Source organism: Salvelinus namaycush, chromosome 36 (assembly GCF_016432855.1).
Source record: "Salvelinus namaycush isolate Seneca chromosome 36, SaNama_1.0, whole genome shotgun sequence".
In the NCBI taxonomy this organism is placed as follows: domain Eukaryota; kingdom Metazoa; phylum Chordata; class Actinopteri; order Salmoniformes; family Salmonidae; genus Salvelinus; species Salvelinus namaycush.
In genome coordinates this window covers 14240158-14267636 of record NC_052342.1, presented here as the reverse complement: position 1 = coordinate 14267636, position 27479 = coordinate 14240158, and the positions used below count along the sequence as shown (strand labels likewise).

The 27479-nt window shown below is 43.6% G+C and overlaps 1 protein-coding gene across 1 annotated transcript; it reads left to right on the top strand.

The window, feature by feature from the left end:
* Positions 1 to 26299, top strand: LOC120030242 (nectin-4-like). The gene is made up of 14 exons (XM_038975592.1): positions 1 to 28; positions 3504 to 3595; positions 4501 to 4524; positions 4662 to 4701; positions 12823 to 12944; positions 13053 to 13128; positions 13414 to 13581; positions 14039 to 14317; positions 15023 to 15140; positions 23815 to 23966; positions 24243 to 24394; positions 24968 to 25030; positions 25400 to 25579; positions 25904 to 26299. Exons 1-14 carry the CDS (start codon positions 1 to 3, stop codon positions 26297 to 26299), a joined length of 1890 nt encoding a protein of 629 aa, XP_038831520.1.
* Positions 26300 to 27479: the final 1180 nt, after the last annotated feature.

Below are 27479 nucleotides of genomic sequence, written 5' to 3'. Positions count from 1 at the left end.
ATGGGCCAGCTTCCAGACCCTAGGGATGGTACCAGAAATCTTTGTAAGGTAAAAAAAAGTGTTAAAGCTTCTGAGATCAGAGGAGCAGAAAGCTGCAGCAAGAAAGGATCAAGCAAAGCAGCACTTTTTTTTTATTTTTTACATCAATCTTGCGCAAGCCATCTAGCACATCACAAGAAAGTTGTTGACATGAAAAGGTTTACTTAAAGTTGATGGAACTTCCATCGAGCCAACTGGAGACTGGGAGAGGGGCAGGCAGTTGACCGGCTGACCTGGGTCGGTTAAACCACCATTTATTTCAAATAAAAAAAGCAGCCGATATTAAATGCTGATTAAAAGCATCACTTATCTAATTTTTCTCAGTAATGATGAGTCTGGCACAACTTTCTTAGGCAGCGATGGAGAGGAATTTCCTTACTTCAGTACATTAACCGTTTTCCAAAATGTAGACAGATCACCAGCAGAGTAAGAATTTAGAAAGTAGCTAGATTTAGCTTTCTTGATTGAGGAAGTGCCTCTATTTCTCAACTGCCTGAAAAACTGCCAATCAGATACACAGTCAGTTTTTCTAGCCTTGGCCAAGGCCTGATTTCTCATAACATCTGAAAGTTCTTTAGAGAACCAAGGATTTATCATGTTTTACTCTAAGGTGTTTAAAGGAAGCGTGTTTGTCTGCCAGAGATATACAAATAGATTAGAACAATTCTAGATCAGGCATGCAGCTGATAGAGAAACATTCAGAGTAATACTTTCATGAAGAAAAACATGTTAAATGTCTCTTCATAATTATACGAGGATCAGTGTTCATCTGTTTGCCGCCTCCAATACACGCAATAGGACAAAGATCACTGAGATCATTAGCAAAGACTGGACAAGTACTTGTCAGAATTAGGTCAATCAGTGAAGAGTTGCTGGATATTTTTTTTTTACATTAATCTGTGGGGGCTTTGCAATCAGTTGAGTCAGGTTAAAGTGAAGCCACATATTATTTACTGTAAATGGTCTGAGCCCAGGGTAAGCCTTGCAACAGATACATGTTTATTTTGGCTTATGCCCACGTCTATAACCAAAACCTAAATTCTTGGGGGGGGATACTGATATTTAGTGAACATAATGCAACAAGAGTTGATTTCGCATATACTTTATAGCCACTCCTATAAGATTAGGGCGCCCGCTTTGCTGACAAATTTGTGCTATGACGATGATCAAAGCCTACTTGTCAGTACAGAATGACAAACTCAGCAAAAAAAGAAACGTCCTCTCACTGTCAACTGCGTTTATTTTCAGCAAACTTAACGTGGAAATATTTGTATGAACATAAGATTCAACAACTGAGACATAAACTGAACAAGTTCCACAGACATGTGACTAACAGAAATGGAATAATGTGTCCCTGAACAAAGGCGGGGTCAAAATCAAAAGTAACAGTCAGTATCTAGTGTGGCCACCAGCTGCATTAAGTACTGCAGCGCATCTCTCCTCATGGACTGCACCAGATGTGTGAGTTCTTGCTGTGAGATGTTACCCCACTCTTCCACCAAGGCACCTGCAAGTTCCTGGACATTTCTGGGGGGAATGGCCCTAGCCCTCACCCTCCGATCCAACAGGTCCCAGGCGTGCTCAATGGGATTGAGATCCAGGCTCTTCGCTGGCCATGGCAGAACACTGACATTCCTGTCTTGCAGGAAATCACGCACAGAACGAGCAGTGCTGTCTTCGGCGTCTCACAGTACGGACATTGCAATTTATTGCCCTTGCCACATCTGCAGTCCTCATGTCTCCTTGCAGCATGCCTAAGGCACGTTCACGCAGATGAGCAGGGACCCTGGGCATCTTTCTTTTGGTGTTTTTCAGAGTCAGTAGAAAGGCCTCTTTAGTGTCCTAAGTTTTCATAACTGTGACCTTAATTGCCTACCGTCTGTAAGCTGTCAGTGTCTTCACGACCGTTCCACAGGTGCATGTTCATTAATTGTTTATGGTTCATTGAACAAGCATGGGAAACAGTGTTTAAACCCTTTACCATGAAGATCTGTGAAGTTATTTGGATTTTTACGAATTATCTTTGAAAGAGGGTTCTGAAAAAGGAACGTTTATTAGCCAAGATCCTTTTTGGCATGGTGTGGATAGGAGTAGATAGGTAACAGCCAAACGGGTAATGAAAGATAACCTTGAGATTTGCATGATAGACTAAGGTTACTGGCAGGGTTGGGTAGGTTACCTTCTAAATGTAATCCGTTACTAGTTACCTGTCCAAAAATTGTAATCAGTAACGTAACTTTTGGATTAACCAAACTCAGTAACGTGATCTGATTACATTCAGTCACTTTTACATTACTTTCCCTTAAGAGGCATTAGAAGAAGACAAAAATATGTTACCAATTGAACGACATCTATTGCAGGATAAATCAATGTTAAAGTTTACATAGCTGGCCATAGATGGATGTTAAATTTTACTTTATGGGTTTATTATGTAGGCTTCTTCTAACGCATCGCTTTCTACTACATATAACAATACGATTCAATTATATCTTTACATTAATATATATAATTTATAAATCCCAAAATGGATGTAGCAACTACAGATTACCTCTTTTAAGACTATGAAAAGCATACGAGTTTGAGCATGTGTCCAATTGGTCTATGGATTTTTTTTAATCAGCATGAATTAGATTGAGCAATAATAATAAAAGCCTCACTTTTATTCCATAGGCTGGGATCCGCAATATGCAGCTGTTGCAAGAGCACATTTTTCACTGGCTGTCCACTGGTTTCAAAAACAATTATTGATAGGCAGTTTAAACTTCTTGAATTCAACCATTATTGGATTCAAATATACATTTAGATTTGTGAACAGCCATCCACAACAGCCACAATCCGTAAGGCGCAAATAGCCTTACTTACCTTCAAGCGTTTATTGAAGTTGGATAATCTTTGAATGCCAACAGTAGTCGCACAATTGGAAGACATAGCTTGGACTGTAGTCTACAAAAGCCTATTCCTGCTCTTTTCCCGCGATCCATCAAACACATTTGGTGTGTCATCATAGTGGTCTCTGACTTGTGGTCAGACTTGCTCAGGTGGAACAAACTTCAACTTGCGCCTTTTTTCAATGCTGATTTGAATGTCATTGAGAAAACAAAGTGTCAAAGATATTTTTTTGCAAACATCCTTTCTGAATATAAAAGTAATCTTCGAAGTAATCATCTAGTTTTTCAAAAGTATCTGTAATCTGATTACAATATTTTTGCTTGTAACATAACAGATTACAGTTACTGTTTTTTTGTAACCTTTTACATGTAACGGATTACATGTAATCCGTTACTCCCAACCCTGGTTACTGGAGGTCACTTGCAATAACTGTGATATTATGTGGTCGTTTTTACCTACCTTAGTTTTATGCCCAGACTAAGTCACTCTGGATAAGAGAGTTTGCTAAATGACAAATGGTGTTCAAACCTCAGAGGGCCAGCCTGTAAATAGAAATTGTTCTCCTCTGTCCTCAGCGGCCCTGGGTGAGTCTCAGATCTGCTATATCCTGGACGCTATCTTGTTTCTGTACGGTATCATCCTCACCGTGCTCTACTGCAGGCTCAAGGTACAGCTGCCTTTCAGTCCTTCTTTTTCCCCAATCCCTCTCTTTCCCTGCCTCCCTAAATTATCTTTGATCTCTTTCTTGCTATGCCTACTCTCAGAGGGTGCCTCAGGGGGAGTTGTGCAAAAAAATACATTGCCAATTCACACGTGTATAATACACACTTGTACATGTGTGAAAAAGAACAAATATAAGCACCCACCTAATTATTATTATTATTATACCCTATCCAATAGCCACGACAACTGTAACTGGCATTTCGTGTAGATCTGAAAGATAGGTTTTTAGATCAGTCTTTATACTTATGTCCAATACAGTATGACCATGGGTATAAACAATATGATAGTAGCTCCACCTTGTGCGCTGAAAGGTTAGGTGGAAATTTCACCATATTGCTTATACCTATCCTACCCATCCGATCCTTTCAGATCTAAGTGCCTAAAGTCCCTGAGGCTAGTGGGTTGTTTCAGTTTCCTCTTTCTGTCTCTACCAAGTTCTTACCCCATCTATCTCTCAACACTCAGTTTTTCCCACAGATGGTTCCGGTGACTGGGGCTGGGACAGAAAAGCCAGCGGTGAGAAACGCACTGTAACATGATCTACATCCAACTCCATTAAACAAGACCCCATGACACCCAGATACATAGAAACTAGACCCTGCAGTTGGCTGGGGGTCAAATCGATGTAACGTGATAAATGCAATCCATTTATTTAGTCCTGTATAACGCAGACAGACACATCTACTGCCCTACAGCTTTACAGTGGGTTGGGGGCAGAGGGGGATTTCCAGGCTAACATTTAACATTAAACCAAATAGCTAATCACACACACTTCCTAAAAAAAACACACACACACACACACACACACTTGTGTTTTTTCCTAATGGATTTCCTCTTTTACTCTGACAGAAACCGGAGGAGGGTATCTATACGGTGAGTTGATGATGAGGATGGTGATAATGATGATGTGATGGTGAAGGTTATCTTAGTCAATATGTGGAGTTTAAATTGTAGGGCCTTGCTTCATGATATATTTACTCTTTCTCTCTCTCCCCGTCTCTCTATCTCAGGGTCTGACCCCTCGTGCTGCGGATACCTATGAGACCATCGGTCAGAAGAAAAGATTGAAGTAGCAGAGGGTGAAGAGTTAGAGAAGTCATCTGTCAAATCACTTTTGTCTCCAAGAATTTCCCAGGCCTCTTATGTATTTTATTTAACATGGCTTTTAATGTTTTGAGAGAAAATGTATACATTTTTGAACATTTACTTGCATATGTGTGAACCTCCTTTGTATGTGTCGTAAGAGAGAGAAATGTGAGAAGATTAAAGGGGAAGTTGAGCTGTGGGTAAAAATGCCCCACTTTTGAAAGTGTGTATGTCTTCTTTGTATGCTACTTATACTAAAGTTTCTTAGATTTAGCTTGAGATTGATGTTTTTGGTATTTTCAAATATTTTTCTATATAGATCAATACAGTTTTAGCAAATAATATACCGCTTTTTTACTCTTGAGATTTGTGTTCTGGGTGTACGTTAGGTATTTTCAAAGCTTCTATGGTGCTTCTATAATACATTCTAATAAAATATCAAAATGATGGGTCTGTGGTATCTTGCTCTTCTTTTTCACAGTTTCTCATAGCTATTTCAGAGGTTGATTTCCGTTACACCAGTGCCATGACAACTGATCACACACTGTCCGAGTCACATCCTGTGGACACTGCTAAGTTTTGTGGGTGTGTGTCTCTGCATATTCACAGGAAAACAATAGGGTGGGGGGAGGGGGATTTATCTGCATACCCCAATGCAATGTCTGATGTAGTTAACAATGATGCTGTAACAGCTACTTTAGCCTCACTTAAGTGAAAGTGAAAACATATATGGTAACAGTTTATTAAGTTGCTCTTGTACCTGTGTAATAGAGTATGTAATGTAATTACACTAGCTCCAACATTCTACATTCACATATCTTACTTACATTCATTCATTACACACTGTAGAAAAGCAGGACAACAGTTGACCTAAACATGACCTGAACATGCAAACTCAAAAATATGTCGAATTATGAAACATGTCTTGGCAACTGTACTGGAGAACAAAATTGAACCTTTAGTTAACTAGGCAAGTCAGGTAAGAACAAATTCTTGTTTACAATGACGGCCTACCCTGGCCAAACCCTCCCCTAACCCGGACGATGCTGGGCCAATTGTGTGCCGCTCTATGAGAGAGAGAGAAAAAAGGAAGGGGGAGTCAATTTACCCAGCAAAGTGCCTGAGGGGTTTTAACTTAACTGTTTTAGAGGTAGACAGATACCTGTTTTATTTCTTCTTTAACCCCTTCAGTAGAGACGTCGTTCTGTCAGAGCCAGAAAGGAGCCATTTTCCTTAAGCTTCAACTCTTTAAGTCTGCAATTAATAGTTACCACACCTATGTAGATGTCAACAACCATTTGCTGGTGTCTAAATTGATAGATGTAGTTCATGATGTAGATTGTAGATAGATAGATGTATCTTTGTATCTTCGATATCAAGACAAGTTGTTTAGGCTACTCCATCTAGAGGGCCTGTGTACTGTGCCTACATCATTTCTCCTCCCGGTTGAGCCTTGTGAAAGGCTGCATGTAAAGGCCTGAAAATAACTGTCTGTTACTTTAACTAAACTGGAAAGGTGACTTCCCAGGTGTGTGTGTGTGTGTGTCAGAGAGAGAGCGAGAGAGCGAGAGCGAGAGCGAGCTTGTAACAGGTGTACCCAAGAAAACAGGTAACCGCTCCTACTTTTGAGAAGCCAGAATATGGTGTGCTAGTGTCAAAGAAACAGAACATCATTTGTGCATTTCACTAGGAATCAATTACTTTTCCAAAACGCAAAGAAAGGAAGAGGCAGCACTTTTCACATTGAGAGAGAACAACTTTCCAAAGCATTTGTTGGAATAAGATAAGCCAACAACAACAAGCCAGACATGGTCGAATCATAAATGTTGGCTAAATCTGAGGATCTATACTACTTTTAGCCTAGATGTTTTTTACATTCTTGTCTTGGATTTGACACTGGATGAAAGAAAGTTCACTGTCTGGGATAAGATCCTAAACTGAAGTTAAGTGGAAATTGGACCAATGTCACAACAAATTCCAGCATCAGAATAGACCACAAACCTCTAGCAGTCTCCAGATCGATCAAGGCGGGCGGACCACTCCACCGAACCGGGGAGAATGACCTCTCACCTGGGCGGACTGACACCACTGCTGTGGATCCTTTGGAGTTTCAGTAAGTTAGTTGTTCATGATGTAATGTTTAGACTATGATAAATAACACTGCAATGGGGCTAAGTAAAGCGATATAAACAAAATAACACACAATAATGACAACTATCTGCAACTAAAGCTCTGCATTTTTATTTTGGTTTATCTGTAGTCCTATGGATTTTGGTAATTGACCTAGCAAGTCGTTTTTCATATAAGTATTTAAATAAGTAGGCTACTGCCAACTTTGGCTCTTGTCCAGCTTATTGGGTTTGTCTTTGCTGGATTAGATGAACAACACTTGAGGAGTTGTCTGATATTTCAGGAAAAACAGGTTACTGTTGATCAATTTCCCCCCTCATGTCTGTGATTCAATCTGACTCCTTACTTGTGCTCTCTCTCTCTCTCTCTCTCTCTCTCTCTCTCTCTCTCTCTCTCTCTCTCTCTCTCTCTCTCTCTCTCGCTCTCTCTCTCTCTCTCTCTCTCTCTCTCTCTCGGGATCAGAGAAGGATTGCAGCAGGCGCCTAATGTCCTGTGCTGTATTTATATAAGCTGATGTATAATGACTTTTTAAATGAGGAAAACAAAGACATGGTTTGTGTGAGACAGACAGAGACAAAGAGAAACAGAGAGAGACAGAGCGAGAGCAAAAGAGAGACAGAGCGAGAGCAAAAGAGAGACAGAGCGAGAGAGAGAGACAGAGCAAGAGAGAGAGAGACAGAGTGAGAGAGAGAGAGACAGAGACAGAGAAAGAGAGACAGAGTGAGAGAGAGATAGAGCGAGCAAGAGAGACAGAGTGAGAGTCAGAGTGATAGAGCAAGACAGCAAGAGAGAGACAGAGAGACAAATTTGACCCCAATAACTACCGTGGAATATGCGTCAACAGTAACCTTGGGAAAATACTCTGCATTATCATTAACAGCAGACTCGTACATTTCCTCAATGAAAACAATGTACTGAGCAAATGTCAAATTGGCTTTTTACCAAATTACCGTACAACAGACCATGTATTCACCCTACACACCCTAATTGACAACCAAACAAACCAAAACAAAGGCAAAGTCTTCTCATGCTTTGTTGATTTCAAAAAAGCCTTCGACTCAATTTGGCATGAGGGTCTGCTTTTCAAATTGATGGAAAGTGGTGTTGGGGGTAAAACATACGACATTATAAAATCCATGTACACAAACAACAAGTGTGCGGTTAAAATTGGCAAAAAACACACACATTTCTTCACACAGGGTCGTGGGGTGAGACAGGGATGCAGCTTAAGCCCCACCCTCTTCAACATATATATCAACGAATTGGCGCGGGCACTAGAACAGTCTGCAGCACCCGGCCTCACCCTACTAGAATCCGAAGTCAAATGTCTACTGTTTGCTGATGATCTGGTGCTTCTGTCACCAACCAAGGAGGGCCTACAGCAGCACCTAGATCTTCTGCACAGATTCTGTCAGACCTGGGCCCTGACAGTAAATCTCAGTAAGACCAAAATAATGGTGTTCCAAAAAAGGTCCAGTCGCCAGGACCACAAATTCCATCTAGACACTGTTGCGCTAGAGCACACAAAAAACTATACATACCTCGGCCTAAACATCAGCGCCACAGGTAACTTCCACAAAGCTGTGAACGATCTGAGAGACAAGGCAAGAAGGGCATTCTATGCCATCAAAAGGAACATAAATTTCAACATACCAATTAGGATCTGGCTAAAAATACTTGAATCAGTCATAGAGCCCATCGCCCTTTATGGTTGTGAGGTCTGGGGTCCGCTCACCAACCAAGACTTCACAAAATGGGACAAACACCAAATTGAGACTCTGCATGCAGAATTCTGCAAAAATATCCTCCGTGTACAACGTAGAACACCAAATAATGCATGCAGAGCAGAATTAGGCCGATACCCACTAATTATCAAAATCCAGAAAAGAGCCGTTAAATTCTACAACCACCTAAAAGGAAGCGATTCCCAAACCTTCCATAACAAAGCCATCACCTACAGAGAGATGAACCTGGAGAAGAGTCCCCTAAGCAAGCTGGTCCTGGGGCTTTGTTCACAAACACAAACACACCCCACAGAGCCCCAGGACAACAGCACAATTAGATCCAACCAAATCATGAGAAAACAAAAAGATAATTACTTGACACATTGGAAAGAATTAACAAAAAAACAGAGCAAACTAGAATGCTATTTGGCCCTAAACAGAGAGTACACAGTGGCAGAATACCTGACCACTGTGACTGACCCAAACTTAAGGAAAGCTTTGACTATGTACAGACTCAGTGAGCATAGCCTTGCTATTGAGAAAGGCCGCCGTAGGCAGACATGGCTCTCAAGAGAAGACAGGCTATGTGCTCACTGCCCACAAAATGAGGTGGAAACTGAGCTGCACTTCCTAACCTCCTGCCCAATGTATGACCATATTAGAGAGACAAATTTCCCTCAGATCACACAGATCCACAAAGAATTCGAAAACAAATCCAATTTTTATAAACTCCCATATCTACTGGGTGAAATTCCACAGTGTGCCATCACAGCAGCAAGATTTGTGACCTGTTGCCACAAGAAAAGGGCAACCAGTGAAGAACAAACACCATTGTAAATACAACCCATATTTATGCTTATTTATTTTCCCTTGTGTACTTTAGCCATTTGTACATTGTTACAACATTGTATATATATAATATGACATTTGGAATGTCTTTATTGTTTTGAAGCTTCTGTATGTGTAATGTTTGCTGTTAATTTTTATTGTTTATTTCACTTTTGTGTGTTGTCTACCTCACTTGCTTTGGCAATGTTAACACATGTTTCCCATGCCAATAAAGCCCCTTGAATTTAATTGAATTGAGAGAGACAGAGAGAGAGAGAGTATCCCTTATCTTGACAATGTGTATTTAATCTTGCTCAGAGGGGATGAGAGACAGTCAGTCAGACAGACGGACCGGATGCTGTGTCATAGGTGGAATGTTATGGCAGTAATGTTGCACAGGCAGATTCCTCAGCAAACCTCAAAGCCTTGTCTGCCCCTACTCCATGTTCACTACTCTGATGTGACACAACAGTAACACACTGTTCACATGGAAAAATACAGCACCTGTCAGCTTGGTAGACAACAAAGTGAACTGGTAAATACATAAATCATACTAAAGACAATCTGTATGCTGTTTACAAACACACGCTCACGCATGCCACACACACACACACACACACACACACACACACACACACACACACACACACACACACACACACACACACACACACACACACACACACACACACACAATCACCGTTGAATCAGCCATATCAAAACAGCTTTAATATGGGCATATAATAAACTTAGCAAAATTAGCACCGTCCTCTCACTGTCAACTGCGTTTATTTTCAGCAAACGTATTAAATATTTGTATGAACATAACAAGATTCAACAACTGAGACATAAACTGAACAAGTTCCACAGATATGTGACTAACAGAAACGGAATAATGTGTCCCTGAACAAAGGCGGGGTCAAATTCAGAAGTAACAGTCAGTATCTGGTGTGGCCACCAGCTGCATTAAGTACTGCAGTGCATCTCCTCCTCATGGACTGCACCAGATTTGCCAGTTCTTGCTGTGAGATGTTACCCCACTCTTCCACCAAGGCACCTGCAAGTTTCTGGACATTTCTGGAGGGAATGGCCCTAGCCCTCACCCTCCGATCCAACAGGTCCCAGACGTGCACAATGGGATTGAGATCCGGGCTCTTCGCTGGCCATGGCAGAACACTGACATTCCTGTCTTGCAGGAAGTCACACATAGAACGAGCAGTATGGCTGGTGGCATTGTCATGCTGGAGGGTCATGTCAGGATGAGCCTGCAGGAAGGGTACTACATGAGGGAGGAGGATGTCTTCCCTGTAACGCACACAGCGTTGAGATTGCCTGCAATGACAACAAGCTCAGTCCGATGATGTTGTGACACACCGCCCCAGACCATGACGGACCCTCCACCTCCAAATCGATCCTGCTCCCGAGTACAGGCCTCGGTGTAACGCTCATTCCTTCGACGATAAACGCGAATCCGACCATCACCCCTGGTGAGACAAAACCGCGACTCGTCAGTGAAGATCACTTTTTGCCAGTCCTGTCTGGTCCAGCGACGGTGGGTTTGTGCCCATAGGCGACGTTGTTGCCGGTGATGTCTGGTGAGGATCTGCCTTACAACAGGCCTACAAGCCCTGAGTCTAGCCTCTCTCAGCCTATTGCGGACAGTCTGAGCACTGATGGAGGGATTGTGCGTTCCTGGTGTAACTCGGGCAATGGTTGTTGCCATCCTGTACCTGTCCCGCAGGTTTGATGTTCGGATGTAACGATCCTCTGCAGGTGTTGTTACACGTGGTCTGCCACTGCGAGGACGATCAGCTGTCCGTCCTGTCTCCCTGTAGCGCTGTCTTCGGTGTCTCACAGTACGGACATTACAATTTATTGCCCTGGCCACATCTGCAGTCCTCATGCCTCCTTGCAGCATGCCTAAGGCACGTTCACGCAGTTGAGCAGGGACCCTGGGCATCTTTCTTTTTATGTTTTTCAGAGTCAGTAGAAAGGCCTCTTTAGTGTCCTAAGTTTTCATAACTGTGACCTCAATTGCCTACCGTCTGTAAGCTGTTAGTATCTTAACGACCGTTCCACAGGTGCATGTTCATTAATTGTTTATGGCTCATTGAACAAGCATGGGAAACAGTGTTTAACCCTTTACAATGAAGATCTGTGTATGTCTCTCTCTGTCTCTCTGTCTCTCTCTCTCTCCCTCTCTCTCTCTCTGTCTCTCTCTCTCTCTCTGTCTCGCTCTCTCTCTGTCTCTCTGTCTCTCTGTTTCTCTCTCTCTCTCTTTCTGTTTATCTCTCTCTCTATCTCTCTCTCTATCTCTCTCTCTCTCTGTGTCTCTCTCTCTCTCTCTGTCTGTCTCTCTCTCTGTGTCTCTCTCTCTGTCTCTCTCTGTCTCTCTCTCTCTCTCTCTGTCTCTCTCTCTCTCTCTCTCTCTGTCTCTCTCTCTCTCTGTCTCTCTCTCTATCTATCTTTGAAAGAGGGTCCTGAAAAAGGGACGTTTCTTTTTTTGCTGAGTTTATGTTATCTGGAACTGGTATCTTTAACTAAATGCATTAAAATATAGTCTACATTGAGCAAGATGGCAACATATTTACATAACATTTTTTATTGGTATTTGGTAGGGTACATATATGCTTTTTCTGTTACGCTAAGAGTGAGCTGTTTGGCCAAAAAAGAACGCGTTGTTTTAATGATAACAGGAGATGGCAATCAGGCCTTCATTCCATAAGGATCATCAATGTTGTGACTTGGCAAAACAGTGTGCCACTGTAGATGATATAAGAAGTCTACATCAAATAGGTCAGTGAGTTTACAGTTCTACCTAAATACACACAGGTGGTGCGTACATACGTGTGTGTATATGTGTATGTTTGTATGTGTGTGTGCATGCGTTTGCAGTCACTGTGTGTGTGCACGTGAGTATGTGTGTGTGTGTTACTCTGGACACTCGGAGGTTCACTAGTGCAACAAGTCAAGCGTTATATCCTCACTGACACATCGAATCGCTTGCTCTATGTCCTCCCTCTGACTGCCTCCCTTTCTTCTTTGTGTACTCTTCCTCCCCCCATCTCTTGGCCTCTCTGTCTTCTTTCCAATCACATCTCACTATTCTCTACATCTCCTCTCTTCTCATTCTTTCTGTCGCTCACCCCCTGAAGTATATGAAGGACAGTAAGGAAAGTGTTTTACTACAAATCCTCAGTCATGGTTCAGTGCACAGTCTTCCTAATGTCTTTCAACCTCTCATTATCTCTCTCGCTACACTGTGACATTGTGTTGTATTTCTATTGTAAATGATGTCAACGATGCCACACACATTTTCCCCAAGGGGACAATAAAGTCAACAAATAAATAACTCTCTCTTTCTCCCCCTCCATCTCTCCTTCCCACGCTCTCTCTCCCCCAGTCGCTGTGGTGCAGGGGGACTTTGTGGAGCCCTCTCCCTCGTACTCCTTGAACTCCCTGGCTGAGGCTGAGACCCAGCTGCCCTGCAAGTTCAAGGTGGAAGTGGGCCAGGTGGTGGTTCAGGTCTGTAGCATGAGTTACTACAGTACCCATAATGCTCTGTTCAACATATCTGGTTGTATCTTAGAAAAGACGTCCCTAACATAATGGTCTCGTCTCTCATTGTCACAGGTCACCTGGACCAAGGAGAAAGCAGATGGCACCAAGGACCAGATCATCACAGTGCACCACACCGACGGACACACAGGTAGGACACATACATATAGATGTTAAAGTACTGAGTGTCAACCATCCATCTCTTTATGTATTGGTAGTTCATCTGCTTTGCTAGCACTCGAAGCCTCACACGTTATATTTAGAGTAGTAGACAAAACCACAGATGCAGTTTCAATCTAGCTACTCCATCTATCTCTTTTTACCACCCCCATATCTCACTTCCTCTCTACCTCTCTTTCTAACTCGGTCTTCTTCTCTCTCTCACCCACCCCCCTCTTTACCCTCCCCGTATGACCCAATCTCCCCCCTCTCTCAGAGTTTGGTCAGTACTCAGGGCGTGTGCGGTTCAGCAGCAGGAAACCCACCGTGGACTCATCCCTGATCATCATGAACACTGTGGAGTCAGATGAGGGCAGGTACAACTGTCACATCAGCACCTTCCCCTCGGGGAACTTCGAACGACAGCTGTCACTCACTGTGTGGAGTAAGTCCCTCCCCTTACTTCCCCTTCCTCATTCTATGACTTGGATTTACAGATGACGATGATGATGATAATGATTGATGATGATGTTTACAGGTGTCAGTTGTAGTATTATTAGCTAAAACAATAGCTCTAGTGGTGATAGTAGTCATGTAAGCCACAACTGTCATTGTAACTGTTAGTGTATCCAGCTGTCTTTTTAAGATAACATTTCCTCAAAGCGCTGATCTGAGTTTTTTAAACATCTACCTAACAGAGTACATTAGATTTCAGCTTGGATCATAAAGCTGATCCTAGTTAAGCGTTTAAGAACTTCCACCCCCTGAAGCATCATGTCACAATGTTCTAGGATCAGCTTAACCTCCAATTAACAACTAAGACCAGTTCTAAGATCACCTCCCCAAGCACTAAGACCAAGGAATAGTTCATTCCTCTGACATTTTACCCTTGACCCCCGCAGCCACGCCCATCTCCTCCCTGGACCCTGTGATCCTTGTCGAAGGCCAGTCCTTCCAATTGGCTGCGTCCTGCCGCTCTGTGGCCCGCCCTCCGCCCCACCTCTCCTGGGACACAGACCTAACAGGCCAATCACACAACAGGAGTTTGGAGGGTGGTTCAGTCTCCACCCACTTCTCGCTGCATCCCCTGAGGAGTATGGATGGGAAGAGGCTGGACTGTCTGGTGGAGCACCCGGCTCTGAAGGGACCACGCAGGATCACCAACAACCTGGTGGTGCACTGTGAGTTTAGACTTCGCATTAAAAGGTCCAATGCAGCCATTTTTATCTCAATATCAAATCATTTCAGGGTAACTATTGAGTACCTTCTAGTGATTGTTTTCAAATAAAATGGTCTTAGAAAGGGGCAATTTCTCAAGCAAGACAATTTACAAGGGGATTTTTTGTTGTTGCTGTTATTAACAGAGAGGTTTGGACCTCTCTTTCTTATTGGTCTATTAACTAATTTACCGCATGGTGATGTCACCATGGAAGGTCAAAAATCCAACCCACCAAAACAGGCAGTCTTTTAAAACAGCTCTCACACTAATCTCATTATTATAATTTTCACAGAATTATTCCAACCTCAGTGTGGAAATATATATAAAACACAGAAAAATCTAGTTTTTGACTGGACTGAGCCTTTAACTATGAATCTAGACGTGAGATTAAATACCATTTTTAATTGTGACACTTCACTACATGTTTATACAGACGTCTATGCCTTCGGTGACTTTTCCGTTTAATTCACCCCTCTTTATTTAAAGTCCCTGGTAGAATTCAGAATCTAAAGTAACTTCATTGTAAGCTGACTGTGCTTCTTTCTCACCAGGAAGATCTTTTACAGCCCATTTTTTATCCTGACTTTATTATTAGTGTGTGTGATTGTGTATTTCTGTGTATCTGACAGTTCAAAAGAATGTCTTTGATCATGTTCCTCTGTTCTAGATCCTCCCAATGCAGAGATCTCTGGGTTTGATCAGAACTGGTATGCTGGTCTGGAGGAAGCTGCCCTCAGTTGTGTCAGTGGAGGAAACCCCAAACCACAGAGTTTCAATTGGACCAGGTAACACTTACTTTCCCAACCTACCCTCTCTGCCTGTCTGACTCACATCATGTCTGGCTAATCTGTTTTAGTTTGATTTACTGGTAATTCTATTAGTCAGTTATTAATAGTGGGCCAACCGGGGAGTTCAGGAGTTGTTTTTTGTGCCACTTGCCAGGCGGTCATTGTCAATAATAAGGCGATTGACTTGAATCTTGATTGACTTGTGTGTGTGTGTGTGTGTGTGTGTGTGTGTGTGTGTGTGTGTGTGTGTGTGTGTGTGTGTGTGTGTGTGTGTGTGCGTGCGTGCGTGCGTGCGTGCGTGCGTGCGTGCGTGCGTGCGTGCGTGCGTGCGTGCGTGCGTGCGTGCGTGCGTGCGTGCGTCCGTCCATCCGTCCGTCCGTCCATCCGGGCCTCTAAATTAGCCCCGGATGGAGATAAGGATTTGGACTTGTGGTTTTACTTAATTCTCTGTACTGGCCAATGATTATAACGGCGATTCTGATCCAACCATAAATTCATACATTGTGCTCCTGGCCTGAGAGGATGGAAGTTTAATATGTAGCTAGATGTAGAAGCCTAATGTTAACTAGTTAACGTTGCCCATGAAAGGACTTTAGGCTAGCGAGCAAGCATTTTAGCCAGGTAGCCTAGGACAACAAAACATTTAAGCATGTACTGTATGACAGAGTGGTAGAACGCTTCATCAAAATGAAAGAGAGGAGGATGGCATTGGCATTTCTCTACAAGTAGTGTGACATGTTTTTAGTTTTTTTTGCAAAGCACCCCCACGCACACAAATCAGAGCCATGGATATCCACATTATATTTAGCTTACATTGATTGGACTAAATCGTTTTTGGTATCTTTTAGTTCGAACTATATTGGACTAAGCAGAGGTGATTTGATGATGTTGAAATGCTGAAGTTGAAATAGTGCTGGAATAGTGGAGGTAGCTCCTGTTTTCTTAGCGTCTTGCGGTAACTCTCCGTGGTTCTAAATCAATAGTTGTTTAGTGGTCCGAAAATGACAGAAATATTAACTTGCTTGACCATGCTGTAAGTCATGTTACTGCTTGTTCCATGCAATATGCTTTGTGGAGGTTACTCTCTGGCTTTGTGATGAAACAAAGGTGTGGTTGAAATTATTCTGCAACTGTGTCTTCTTATTGTCTCAGCCTTAGGCCTACATATCACGGTGGCAAGGCATATGAACTGGTTATAGAGCAAACAATGCAATGGTCACAACATATAGGTACTAATATGGCTTTTTTCCCCTGGCTTGTCTTTCACAGTGATTTTACCCACGCACCACTACTGTGCGTTACAGTGGGGGGAAATTAAATAATTTTTCTGTTTGCCAACTTAGCTAGCTACCTAGCTAAGTTAGCTAGCTAAACAACTACCGGTAGCTATATCTATGATTAAAAATAGAAAAGGTTTTACAATCAGATCTTTTGTATCTCAATTGTAAAACCTCTTCTCTTTTTAGTCTTAGATATGGCTAACTACTAAACAGCAAGCTACAACATTACAACCAGACACCTAAAGCTAGGCTTACCGGCAAATGTTAGTACATGACTGGAGTTCGCTAGATAGTTAGCCTAGCGCCAGCTAACTTATGCGTCATACCTCACATTTGTAACTTGTTAGCAAACGTAACATCAGCAACTGTAAATCATTTTACTAGCTAGCTATGTAACATCATTGACGAGGGTTCACATTGGTTATGATTAACAACATTATAGGCATGATGCAAGATAGGATTCCAAACAGATGGAAATAACAAGTATTGCATATCCAGCGAGCTAGATAGCTAAGTTTACTACCAAACAGTGAGAGAAAAACAATAATACAACAATTCACTGTTGTAAATCTAAAATGGAAGCTGGTTTTACTATATTTGGTGTTGGAGGGCAGGTAAGAGGCATCCTTTCCTCTGGTCTAAAAAAATATCCCAATGCCCAAGGGCAGTGATTGGGGACATTGCCCTGTGTAGGTTGCCATCTTTCGGATTGGACATTAAACAAGGGGTCCTGACTCTCTGTGGTCACTAAAGATCCCATGGCACTTATCGTAAGAGTAGGGGTGTCACGTTCCTGACCTGTTTTCTTTTGTCTTGTATTTATTTAGTTGGTCAGGGCGTGAGTTGGGTGGGTTTGTCTATGTGTGATTTTCTATGTTGGGATGTTTGTGTTCGGCCGGGTATGATTCTCAATCAGAGGCAGCTGTCAATCGTTGTCCCTGATTGAGAATCATACTTAGGCAGCCTGGGTGTCACGTGTGTTTTGTGGGTGTTTGTATCTCGTGTCAGTGTTCGTGCCACACGGGACTGTTTTCGGTTTTGTCACGTTTGTTGTTTTTTTTGTATTTGTAATTTGTTCAGTTTCGTTTTGATTAAATCAATATGAGCACTAACAACTCTGCGTTTTGGTCCGACCCTTACTCCTTCTCCTCACCCGAGGAGGAATTAGACAGCCGTTACAGAAACACCCACCAAAAAAGGATCAAGCAGAGTGGGAACAGAAAGCAAGAGACCGAGGACACAGGACTCGTGGACTTGGGAGGAGATCCTGGACGGCAAAGGACCCTGGGCTCAGCCAGGGGAATATCGCCGTCCCAAGGCAGAGTTGGAGGCAGCGAAGGCAGAGAGGCGCTGGTATGAGGAGGCAGCGCGGCGACACGGTTGGGAGCCCGAGAGTCAGACCCAAAAAATTTCTTGGGGGGGGTACACGCGGAGTGTGGCAAAGCCGGGTAGGATACCTGAGCCAACTCCCCGTGCTTACCGTGGAGTGAGAGGGCGTCGTACTGGTCAGACACCGTGTTATGCGGTAAAGCGCACGGTGTCCCCAGTACGCGTGCTTAGTCCAGTGCGGGCTATTCCACCTTGCCGCACTGGCCGGGCTAGGTTGGGCATCGAGCCGGGTGTCATGAAGCCGGCCCAACGCATCTGGCCTACAGTGCGTCTCCTCGGGCCGGCGTACATGGCACCAGCCTTACAAATGGTGTCCCCGGTTGGCCAGCATAGCCCAGTGCGGGTTTTTCCACCTCGCGGCACTGGCAGGGCTACGGGGATCATTCAACCTGGTAAGGTTGGGCAGGCTCGGTGCTCAAGAGCACGTGTCCTCCTTCACGGTCCGGTTTTTCCGGTGCCACCTCCACGTACCAGTCCTCCGGTGGCAGCCCCCCGCACCAGGCTGTCTCTCCGTCTTCTCTCTCCAGTTGCTCCCACCTGTCCAGCGCTGTCAGAGCCTTCCTCCTCTCCAGCGCAGCCAGTGTCTGAGCTGCCTGCCTGCCCAGCGCTGTCTGAACTGTCTGCCTGCCCAGCACTGTCTGAACTGTCTGCCTGCCCAGCGCTGTCCGTCTGTCCCGAGCCGTCAGAGCTGCCCATCTGTACTGAGTCTTCAGAGCTGCCCGTCAGCCATGAGCAGCCAGAGCCGTCCAGCCAGGACCATCCAGAGCCGTCCAGCCAGGACCAGCCAGAGCCGTCCAGCCAGGACCAGCCAGAGCCGTCCAGCCAGGACCCGCCAGAGCCGTCCAGCCAGGACCCGCCAGAGCCGTCCAGCCAGGACCCGCCAGAGCCAGCCAGCCAGGATCCGCCAGAGCAAGCCAGCCAGGATCCGCCAGAGCCAGCCAGCCAGGATCCGCCAGAGCCAGGATCCGTCCCTCAGTCCGGTGCTGCCCCTCAGTCCGGTGCTGCCCCTCATTCCGGTGCTGCCCCTCATTCCGGTGCTGCCCCTCATTCCGGTGTTGCCCCTCAGTCCGGTGCTGCCCCTCAGTCCGGTGCTGCCCCTTAATCTAGTGGGGTTAATTTGGAGGAGGCTACGGAAGAGGGGATTGACTATGGTGGGGTGGGGACCACGACCAGCGCCAGAGCCGCCACCGTGGACAGACGCCCACCCAGACCCTCCCCTAGAGTTTATGCTGGTGCGCCCGGAGTTCGCACCTTAAGGGGGGGGTTATGTCACGTTCCTGACCTGTTTTCTTTTGTCTTATATTTATTTAGTTGGTCAGGGCGTGAGTTGGGTGGGTTTGTCTATGTGTGATTTTCTATGTTGGGATTTTGTGTTCGGCCTGGTATGATTCTCAATCAGAGGCAGCTGTCAATCGTTGTCCCTGATTGAGAATCATACTTAGGCAGCCTGGGTGTCACGTGTGTTTTGTGGGTGTTTGTATCTTGTGTCAGTGTTCGTGCCACACGGGACTGTTTTCGGTTTTGTCACGTTTGTTTTTTTTTTTGTATTTGTAAGTGTTCAGTTTCGTTTTGATTAAATCGATATGAGCACTAACAACTCTGCGTTTTGGTCCGACCCTTACTCCTTCTCCTCATCCGAGGAGGAGGAATTAGACAGCCGTTACAACTCCGACATTGCTCATCCTAATATTTCAATATTTCTTAATTACATTCTTCTACTTTTTAGATTTGTGTGTATTGTTATGTGTTGTTAGATATTACTGCACTGTTGGAGCTAGGAACAGAAGCATTTTGCTACACCCGCAGTAACATCTGCTAAATATGTGTATGTGACCAATGCAATTTGATTTTATTTATCAGGCTTCAGTACACTGGCAATGGTTGGCTTGGGAAGCCAAGACTCTTTGTGCTTATGGCGATGGGCTTGTCCTGTCACGGTGAACGGCCAGCTGGATAAGACTCTGCCGAAAGTGGAGTAGGGCTTCTTAACCACCAACTGTTTGGTCCTCTTGAAGAAGATTTGCTGGTACTGCACGTCTCCTGGAAAGACATGGTTGTGGTCTTAGCATTTTACACTCTTTGTGGAAGGGACATAGGGCAACACACCCTTGTTGGTAAAGGTATCAACCAAATGGGACCGGCTAGCGTATTGCTTAATGAGGGGACATTGGGAGCTGCTTCTGAGAGAAAAGATCAATCAATAAAGTGAATGGGCTGGGTGGCTAAAGAAGATGTGAAAAGTCTTAGGAAAGCAGTTCTTACACAGTATGAATTGTTGTGTTTGGGAGATTGAGGAGAAATGGCACCTCAATCGCTCTCATAGACAACAATACATTTACTGTCTAAGCACAACCCTGCACAACCAAAACCCCCTTACTCATCTCAAAGTGCTGTCTGTAAACCTCCCCCAGTCAATTGACTTTGACAGATCATCCTTGTCAATAGAAGCCCTTTGGAGGGGAATTTTGTAGATGTCTTTGTATTATGTTTTGAGAATCTGCAGAGAGAATAATGAGGTGATTGTGTCATTACTGTTGGAGTCTTGATTTTATACCTTTCAGTGTCTCTTGCTGGTTTCTGTCCCACAATCTTGTTGTGCTCCATAACTGCAAGGTGTGTCCCGTTCCTCATGCTTGTGTACCCAAAATGCTTCCGCTTTGGGGTATTTTTCAGCAGGGCACTGTGGAATGACTCCAGATTTTACATTTACATTTAAGTCATTTAGCAGACGCTCTTATCCAGAGCGACTTACAAATTGGAAAGTTCATACATATTCATCCAGATAACCTGGGTTTTACAAAAAGAAAAGGTAAAAAGAGAAGAGGTGTAGACTAAATTGATGACATGGTCTGGAAGGTATTCTGTGGTCCTCATGCTACCTCTAACCACCTGTAACCCCATAACACTAACACAAATCCTACAAAACACTACCCAATTAATGTTTATACCATGCTTACTGGAAATTGAGCTATTTTAGACATCAGCTTGTAAATATTTTGGTCAATTTACTTTCACCTTGTGCAGAGCTAGGGGTTGGAAGCACATCTTGGTGGAATGAGATTCTGCACCACAGGACTTTGGTGGCAACTTAATTGGGGAGGATAGGCTTGTGGCAATGACTGGAGCGGAATTTTTGGAACGGTATCAAATACATCAAACACAGGGTTTGATGCCATTCCATTTGCTATGTTTCAGCCATTATTATGAGCCGTCTTCCCCTCAGCAGCCTCCACTGTTCTGTACCACCTACAAGAAAATACACAACAATACACAATTTAACCACTCCGCTAATTGCATTGATCTCTATTAGACTGGACATTTCAATACGGTCAGCTTGCTGTTATCTAACTAGCGTCACAAAATTGACAGCAAGATTGCTAGCCAGCTGAGACTGGCTGAGAACCAACTAACCAACCATAGATTTATACACATTCATCATTGCTACCAACAGTTAGCTGTACGGACAAATCTATGGCTACCAAATTGAGATACTTTATTTGGTAACATTAACTATCTTACGTTAGCTAACGTCAGTCAAAGATAAAACGAATAAACAAACATGTTTACTCTGCTGAAGGTAGCTGCCAGTCTAGCAGTGACCACCATGGCATATGCGAAATTGATTGACAGTGTGTATACTGAAAGATACTGTAGATAGCTATATGATTTAGCTGATGGCTTTCAGAGTTAAATACAAGACTGTAATGTTAGCTAGCTAACTTATCCAGCTAGGCTAGCAAGCTAGCTAACGTTAGGTTACCTCTAATAAAGAATCTTCTGTTTTGTTGTGAAGGAAAAAAATTGATGGTATCGCATCACTTCTCAGCTGTCGTCGAAATGGATTCCCCATCAGTTCAGCCTGAAAATCCCTCTGATAATCTTTGGTCACCGCATCATTCTTGATAGCCGCAGAATCAGGGTGAGTCTTGTAGGTAGAATGGTGAAAGATGACGCTTGTTTGTAATTAGGACAGCCAGGCATAGAACATCACACGGGCATGAGGACAAACAGTGAAAAATAAACGTTTTCTCAAAAATCTTGCCTAGAGAAGCCCTGAGATTAATGTGTATTGGTCGTTCGAAGTAAACAGCACCATTATTCAAGTTTTTGTGCACGTCCCCTCTACCTGCCGTGCGGTATCAGTATTCACTATGAATGCCGGACTTTGAGGTTCACTATGAGCAGACCAATACACAGGGAGTCGAAACTTCCCGATTCTACCAGTGAAATGAAAATGTGCTAGTTCTAGCTTGTAGTTTGGATAAATGTGATGTTTATGATATAGTAATGACTATATGCCATGGCAGAGGCAGGGTGAAATACCCCTTCAATAGTTGCCAAAGTTCCCAGAGCATGTAGTACAGTGGAGGCTACTGAGGGGAGGACGGCTCATAATAATGGCTGGAACGGAATTGCATCAAACAATGTGTTGGATGTATTTGATGTATTTGTGTTGGTTGTATTTGACCATTCCACTGAGTCCGCTCAAGCCATTACCACGATCCCGCCCTCCCCAATTAAGGTGCCACCAACCTCCTGTGAGGTTTTTAAATAAAGGTTAGATAAATAGTAATACACTTTTGGTTCAGGGACAGTTCAAATGGAACATCTATCTCAGTTATATTGTCATTCACGGTGATGATTGCAGACAATGCTAAAGTAATCCAATGAAGGCAGAGAGAGCTGACTGAAGTGCTTGTGGTTTTTCACTTGAGTAATTTTTCTGGCAGCGTTTGGAAGACATCCTGCTGTTAGGTGGATTAAACCATTCTCTGGGTGTGGTAGAGGGTGGAGGTAAAACGAACCATCTATTGAAATTAATAATTCTTAATAAAATTACAGATAGGCCTTTAGGGAAAGTGTCTCATGTGTGTCAGGCTGTATGTCTGGTTAGATTTATAGAAGTTATGATTGAGTATGATTCATTATGTTTTCTATATTTTTATGTGTGGTTTACTAGATCGTGTGAGAAATTTGTCACCAAGTCTAAAGCTGTTAGTCACATGAACACACCTACAGTAAGGTGTGTTTGCGTGTGAGTAACACAGATATATACCACACACACGCACACACACACACACACACACACACACACACACACACACACACACACACACACACACACACACACACACACACACACTGACTCACCTCTATCTCACACTTTTATACTTAAGACTCAGACCTCTTTTTTACATTCAATCTCTCCTTACTTGATCACAAACTTTCGTACTCATCCTAACACACACACACACCATGGTTGTTGCCCGTTGCAGTGGGCAAACCAGTTTGCTTCTTTGTACTTGTCAATGCAAAGCAGCAGCAGAGGTAATAACCCTGCTGTCATAGTGTCGTGTTGCAGCTTGTGCAAGGGCAGACAGAGGAGACAGTTTCACAAGAGGGAGGGAGGGGAAGGGGGGAGATAAAGGGAAGAGTGTGGGCCACGAAAAGGAGGGATGAAAGACAAGGAACTGGGGAAGGGGAAGAAGGAGTGGGGAGGTATGGGGGTAAGGAATTGGATTTGTTTGGAACATTATCATGCTGTGTGATCTATATCTATATGCAAAACTGTACGGTTCCTGTTTCTGGTTCCTCCTGCTCAAATGGGGTTATGTTCAAAAGGTCCAAAACACGGCTCAAAGCTAGAGTAGTGGTCAGAAATCAGCCATTTTAATGAATTTGTTGTGCCCACAAATTCTGAGTCATGTTTTTCTTTATATCACTGTAGTGGTCCTTTCAGGGAAGTGTTGTTGGTGATCCATAGTCAATAGTATTTTGGGCTGTGTTGCTATGATATTCAGGTTAGTGTTGTTGTTTTGAATGTGATGTTTTGTGTGTTACTGATGGGTGTGTTAAAGGGGTGCATTCAGGTTCAATGAAGTACCTTGTGGTGTTGTTGGGCGTTTATAGAGTCATGGCATTCAGACCATTATTGTAAGATATAAACTGTACTGCTCTGTTAAACCCAATGTTAAGTGCTATAGTATTTCTGTTATGTGCAGAAAGGGCGGAGACTTGCCAGAGGGCGTGACCACAGGGAATGGATCCTTGCTGTTTAATAGGCCCCTCGTCCTGACGGACGCTGGCATCTACCAATGTGTGGCCATGAACTCTGTGGGGGCGGGTAACGCAGAGGTGGAGATCACTGTGACAGGTAGGTTGGGCTATCACTCATATTAGAGAGCGATATTGAATGAGTAATAATTGTCTTACTTTAGTCCTGGATATATATGTTGTATTTTATTTTTCATTTATTTTTGTATCCTGAAACAAAATTCTGTAAAATACCTTTGTTCTGTTAAACAAAGAAGTTTAGCTAACAAAGCCAGTTTATACAATCACACATACAGTATGTTCACATTTTCAAAATGATGTGTATTTCTGTATCTCTTTGAATATGACATCACTTCCTATTGTCCCTCTCCCTCAGAGTTGCCTCAGAAGCAGGCGTCGTTCGACAGTCTCCTGATGGTAATAGTGGGAGGAGTGGCCGGAGTACTGCTTCTAGTCATGATCATCATAGTCATCTCTGTGACCCGTCACCACAAACGCAAGAACAAGAAACTGTCAAGGGAACTCACTGTGAGGAAGTATGTTTTCAAACTTTACAGTAACTCCCCTAAAATCGTTATAGAATCTAAATGATAAATGTTACGCCGAAACAGTAATTCCGAATATTTAACAATGCCTGTCTCTCAGGGAGGAGATCAGTACTCTCTCCAGACAGGCATCTTTCAGGAAAATGAACTCAGTCAGTATGGACACTAGAGGACAGGTAGGATATTAAATTACCATATCTTACAGTATGTGGCAGTGGAGGCTGGTGGGAGGAGCTATAGGAGGATGGGCTCATTATAATGGCTGGAATGAAAGAAATGGAACGGAGTCAAACATATGGTTTTCATATGTTTGATACCGTTCTATTTATTCCATTCCAGCCATTAAAACGAGCCCGTCCTCCTATAGCTCCTCCAACTAGCCTCCACTGGTCTGTGGTCTAGGCATGATGTCATTCTGTAAATAAATACTAGCACTTCCATGAGCATTATCTATTTGCCTGAAGTTAATATGGTCATTTTTTTCTTTCTCTCCCTCACTCTGTCTCCGTCTCATTCTCTCCCCCCTCCCTCTCTTTCTTATCCCCTGTTCTTTTAGACAGAGGAGAATATCCCTCTCAGAGTGGAGGGGACACTGCGGACCAGTCTGTCCTCCGTAGTGGTCAGTCTCCATTTCACTCTTTCTCTGCATGTGAGGGAGACCTCCGATTTAGCCTCCAGATGCATGACCGCTAAGTTCTGAGCTCCGCAGGGCAGGCAAATCTCATTCTAATTTAAACATTTATATAATTAAATTAAATGCAAGGAGCTTCTTTTCTTTAAATAACATTTATATGTGAAAAGAAAAGTAGTGCATCTTACATACCGTATATTAATTATACTTTATACTAATTCTACTTTGTTATTAAGACTTCATGCTTTCCCTCCATCTTCTTTTCTGGGACTCCTGCTTCGGAAGCAATCTTAAATCAGACTCTTCAGTGGAAAATGTGTTTAAAGTTCTCTATTTCTCCCTTTCCTTCACACACAGGAGCAAGGGCGCATTAGGGAGAGTCGATCTACTCTGGTAGGGGGCGGGGGGCTAGACTACCTGGGTCGACCTGTTCTGTACAATTCTTCACGAAGAGGGAGGGAGAGCAGAGCCATGGACAGAGAGGAGGAGAACAGACTTAGGGTGGAGTCAAATGAGCAGAATAGCACCATGTCTTTGGTAAGTGTGTGTGTGTGTGTGTGTGTGTGTGTGTGTGTGTGTGTGTGTGTGTGTGTGTGTGTGTGTGTGCGTGCGTGCGTGCGTGCGTGCGTGCGTGCGTGCGTGCGTGTGTAACACATGACATGAGGCATCATGAATGGCCTACTCAATTTCTTGTAAACCTTTTAAACTCATAGGTTTAGTAGAGATTGCTAGAGATACTCAAATGATCTATAGTTATTGATGAGTCGTATTTTCCTTTATCTAACCACATATTTACCACTTGTCTCACAGGCAAACCATCTCCACCCCCCTCTCCAACCCTCTCCCTTCCCAATGGAACAGTCCATCGAGCTGCTGAGGTCCCTGAACGGCAGTGCCATCATCCCAACGGAGTGGGGTTTACATATACGGCAGGGGCCCGGTAGCAGGAACACCCACTCCCCTCTCAGTTGCAACAACCCTCCCATCACAGACAACGAAGACGAGGAGGATGAAGGTGTGGAGGGGGAGTGGGAGACTTGCCCCAGGATGAGTCCGTTGGATCAGGGGAGGTCAGAAGACCAGGACAGCAAGACCAACAGTTCTCAGATCTCAGAAGTAGAATGTGGACTCAACCCTCACTTCCAGCAGAACAATGGAACGTTGAGACCCAAACCGCCCCCCAAGTACCGGCCCAATGGCATCCTCCTCACCTCATCACCACACACCTCCTTCATCCACAAGGCCCAGATTGTATAGAGCGGTAGGGCTGGGTAAGGGCAGGTGACATATTATACGATGAGGCACACTTTGCTACACATCACCACTCTAACAGTGTTGTGTATGTGATTGGTTGTGACTGTTTGGGATACGAGGTCGTTGGTGGCATACCTCGGTGGCAATCAGTTGACCTACTTTTCACTTCTGAAATATACCTCCACCTTCACCTCAAGCGCTCAGACATTTATGATCAGCAAATAAAGCTTCCGATTCAAGAAAGACTCCTTGGCGTAGAGATACAAATAAGTAACACATACATATCACAGGGGAGAAGCTGGACATGTATGATGTAAAGTTAAAAGCACATGAATGTCAGGTTGGACATAGACAGACCAAAGTAGTCTTTGTATCACAGCAATAACAATCACTCCAGGCCCAGGAAGCATCAAATTGAGAGGAACTAAAAGACTGCCGTGCTTTATTATTGTATAGTTTTTTTGCTACTACGAGGTGCAAGATTGCAAGATTAGAATATCAACTATGCACCAATAGCGCCTGCCAAGTGGAATCCATGTTGGCGAACTTCCACCCTCCTTCCTTCTAGATGAGGATACAACCCGTACTGTTCTGTTCACCCTAAGATGGAGTCCATCTTTTTGACTTGACGTGTGGCAGGAGTTTATCTGGAGATACCCCTCCTTGCCATGAAACTTGGGTGTGCACAAACTTTGAACTCGCTGTAGTCTAAGATGTCAAAAGCTGAAGACTGCATTTTAGACAAGAGGTTAAAAAAGCATCTTACACCTGAGCACAGTGAGAGCCTATCTGTAAATCTACTAGAAGTGGGAAAAAGTATTGTTCTTCTATTTTCTTACGCCACAGACATTTAGACAAGATAACTGCAATATGCCTTTGTTTGTATGAATACAGTAAAAATAGCCTTTGCTTTGTAGGCCAAAATAGTATTATGTTTGAATCTACTGTATTATAATGACTTGAGTGCGGCCAAAATGACACCTTATTCCCTACATAATGCACTACTTTTGACCAGAGCCCTATGAGCCCTGGGCAAAAGTAGTGCACTAGATAGGGAATAGGGTGTAATTTCATGCTGTACATAAGTGTTTCTTTCATGCCATGTTCCTGGGAACATCTTACTGTATTTCACAGATTTGTACACATATACTTGTAATTCGGTGGAGGCTGGTGGGAGGAGCTG

Excerpts from the sequence above, each read along its gene's own strand:
- LOC120030242 (XM_038975592.1), top strand. The coding sequence starts at position 1 with ATGGGCCAGCTTCCAGACCCTAGGGATG. Across the intron at positions 29-3,503 it reads GCTTCCAGACCCTAGGGATG|CGGCCCTGGGTGAGTCTCAG; the intron begins GTACCAGAAATC and ends CTCTGTCCTCAG. Across the intron at positions 3,596-4,500 it reads TGCTCTACTGCAGGCTCAAG|AAACCGGAGGAGGGTATCTA; the intron begins GTACAGCTGCCT and ends TTACTCTGACAG.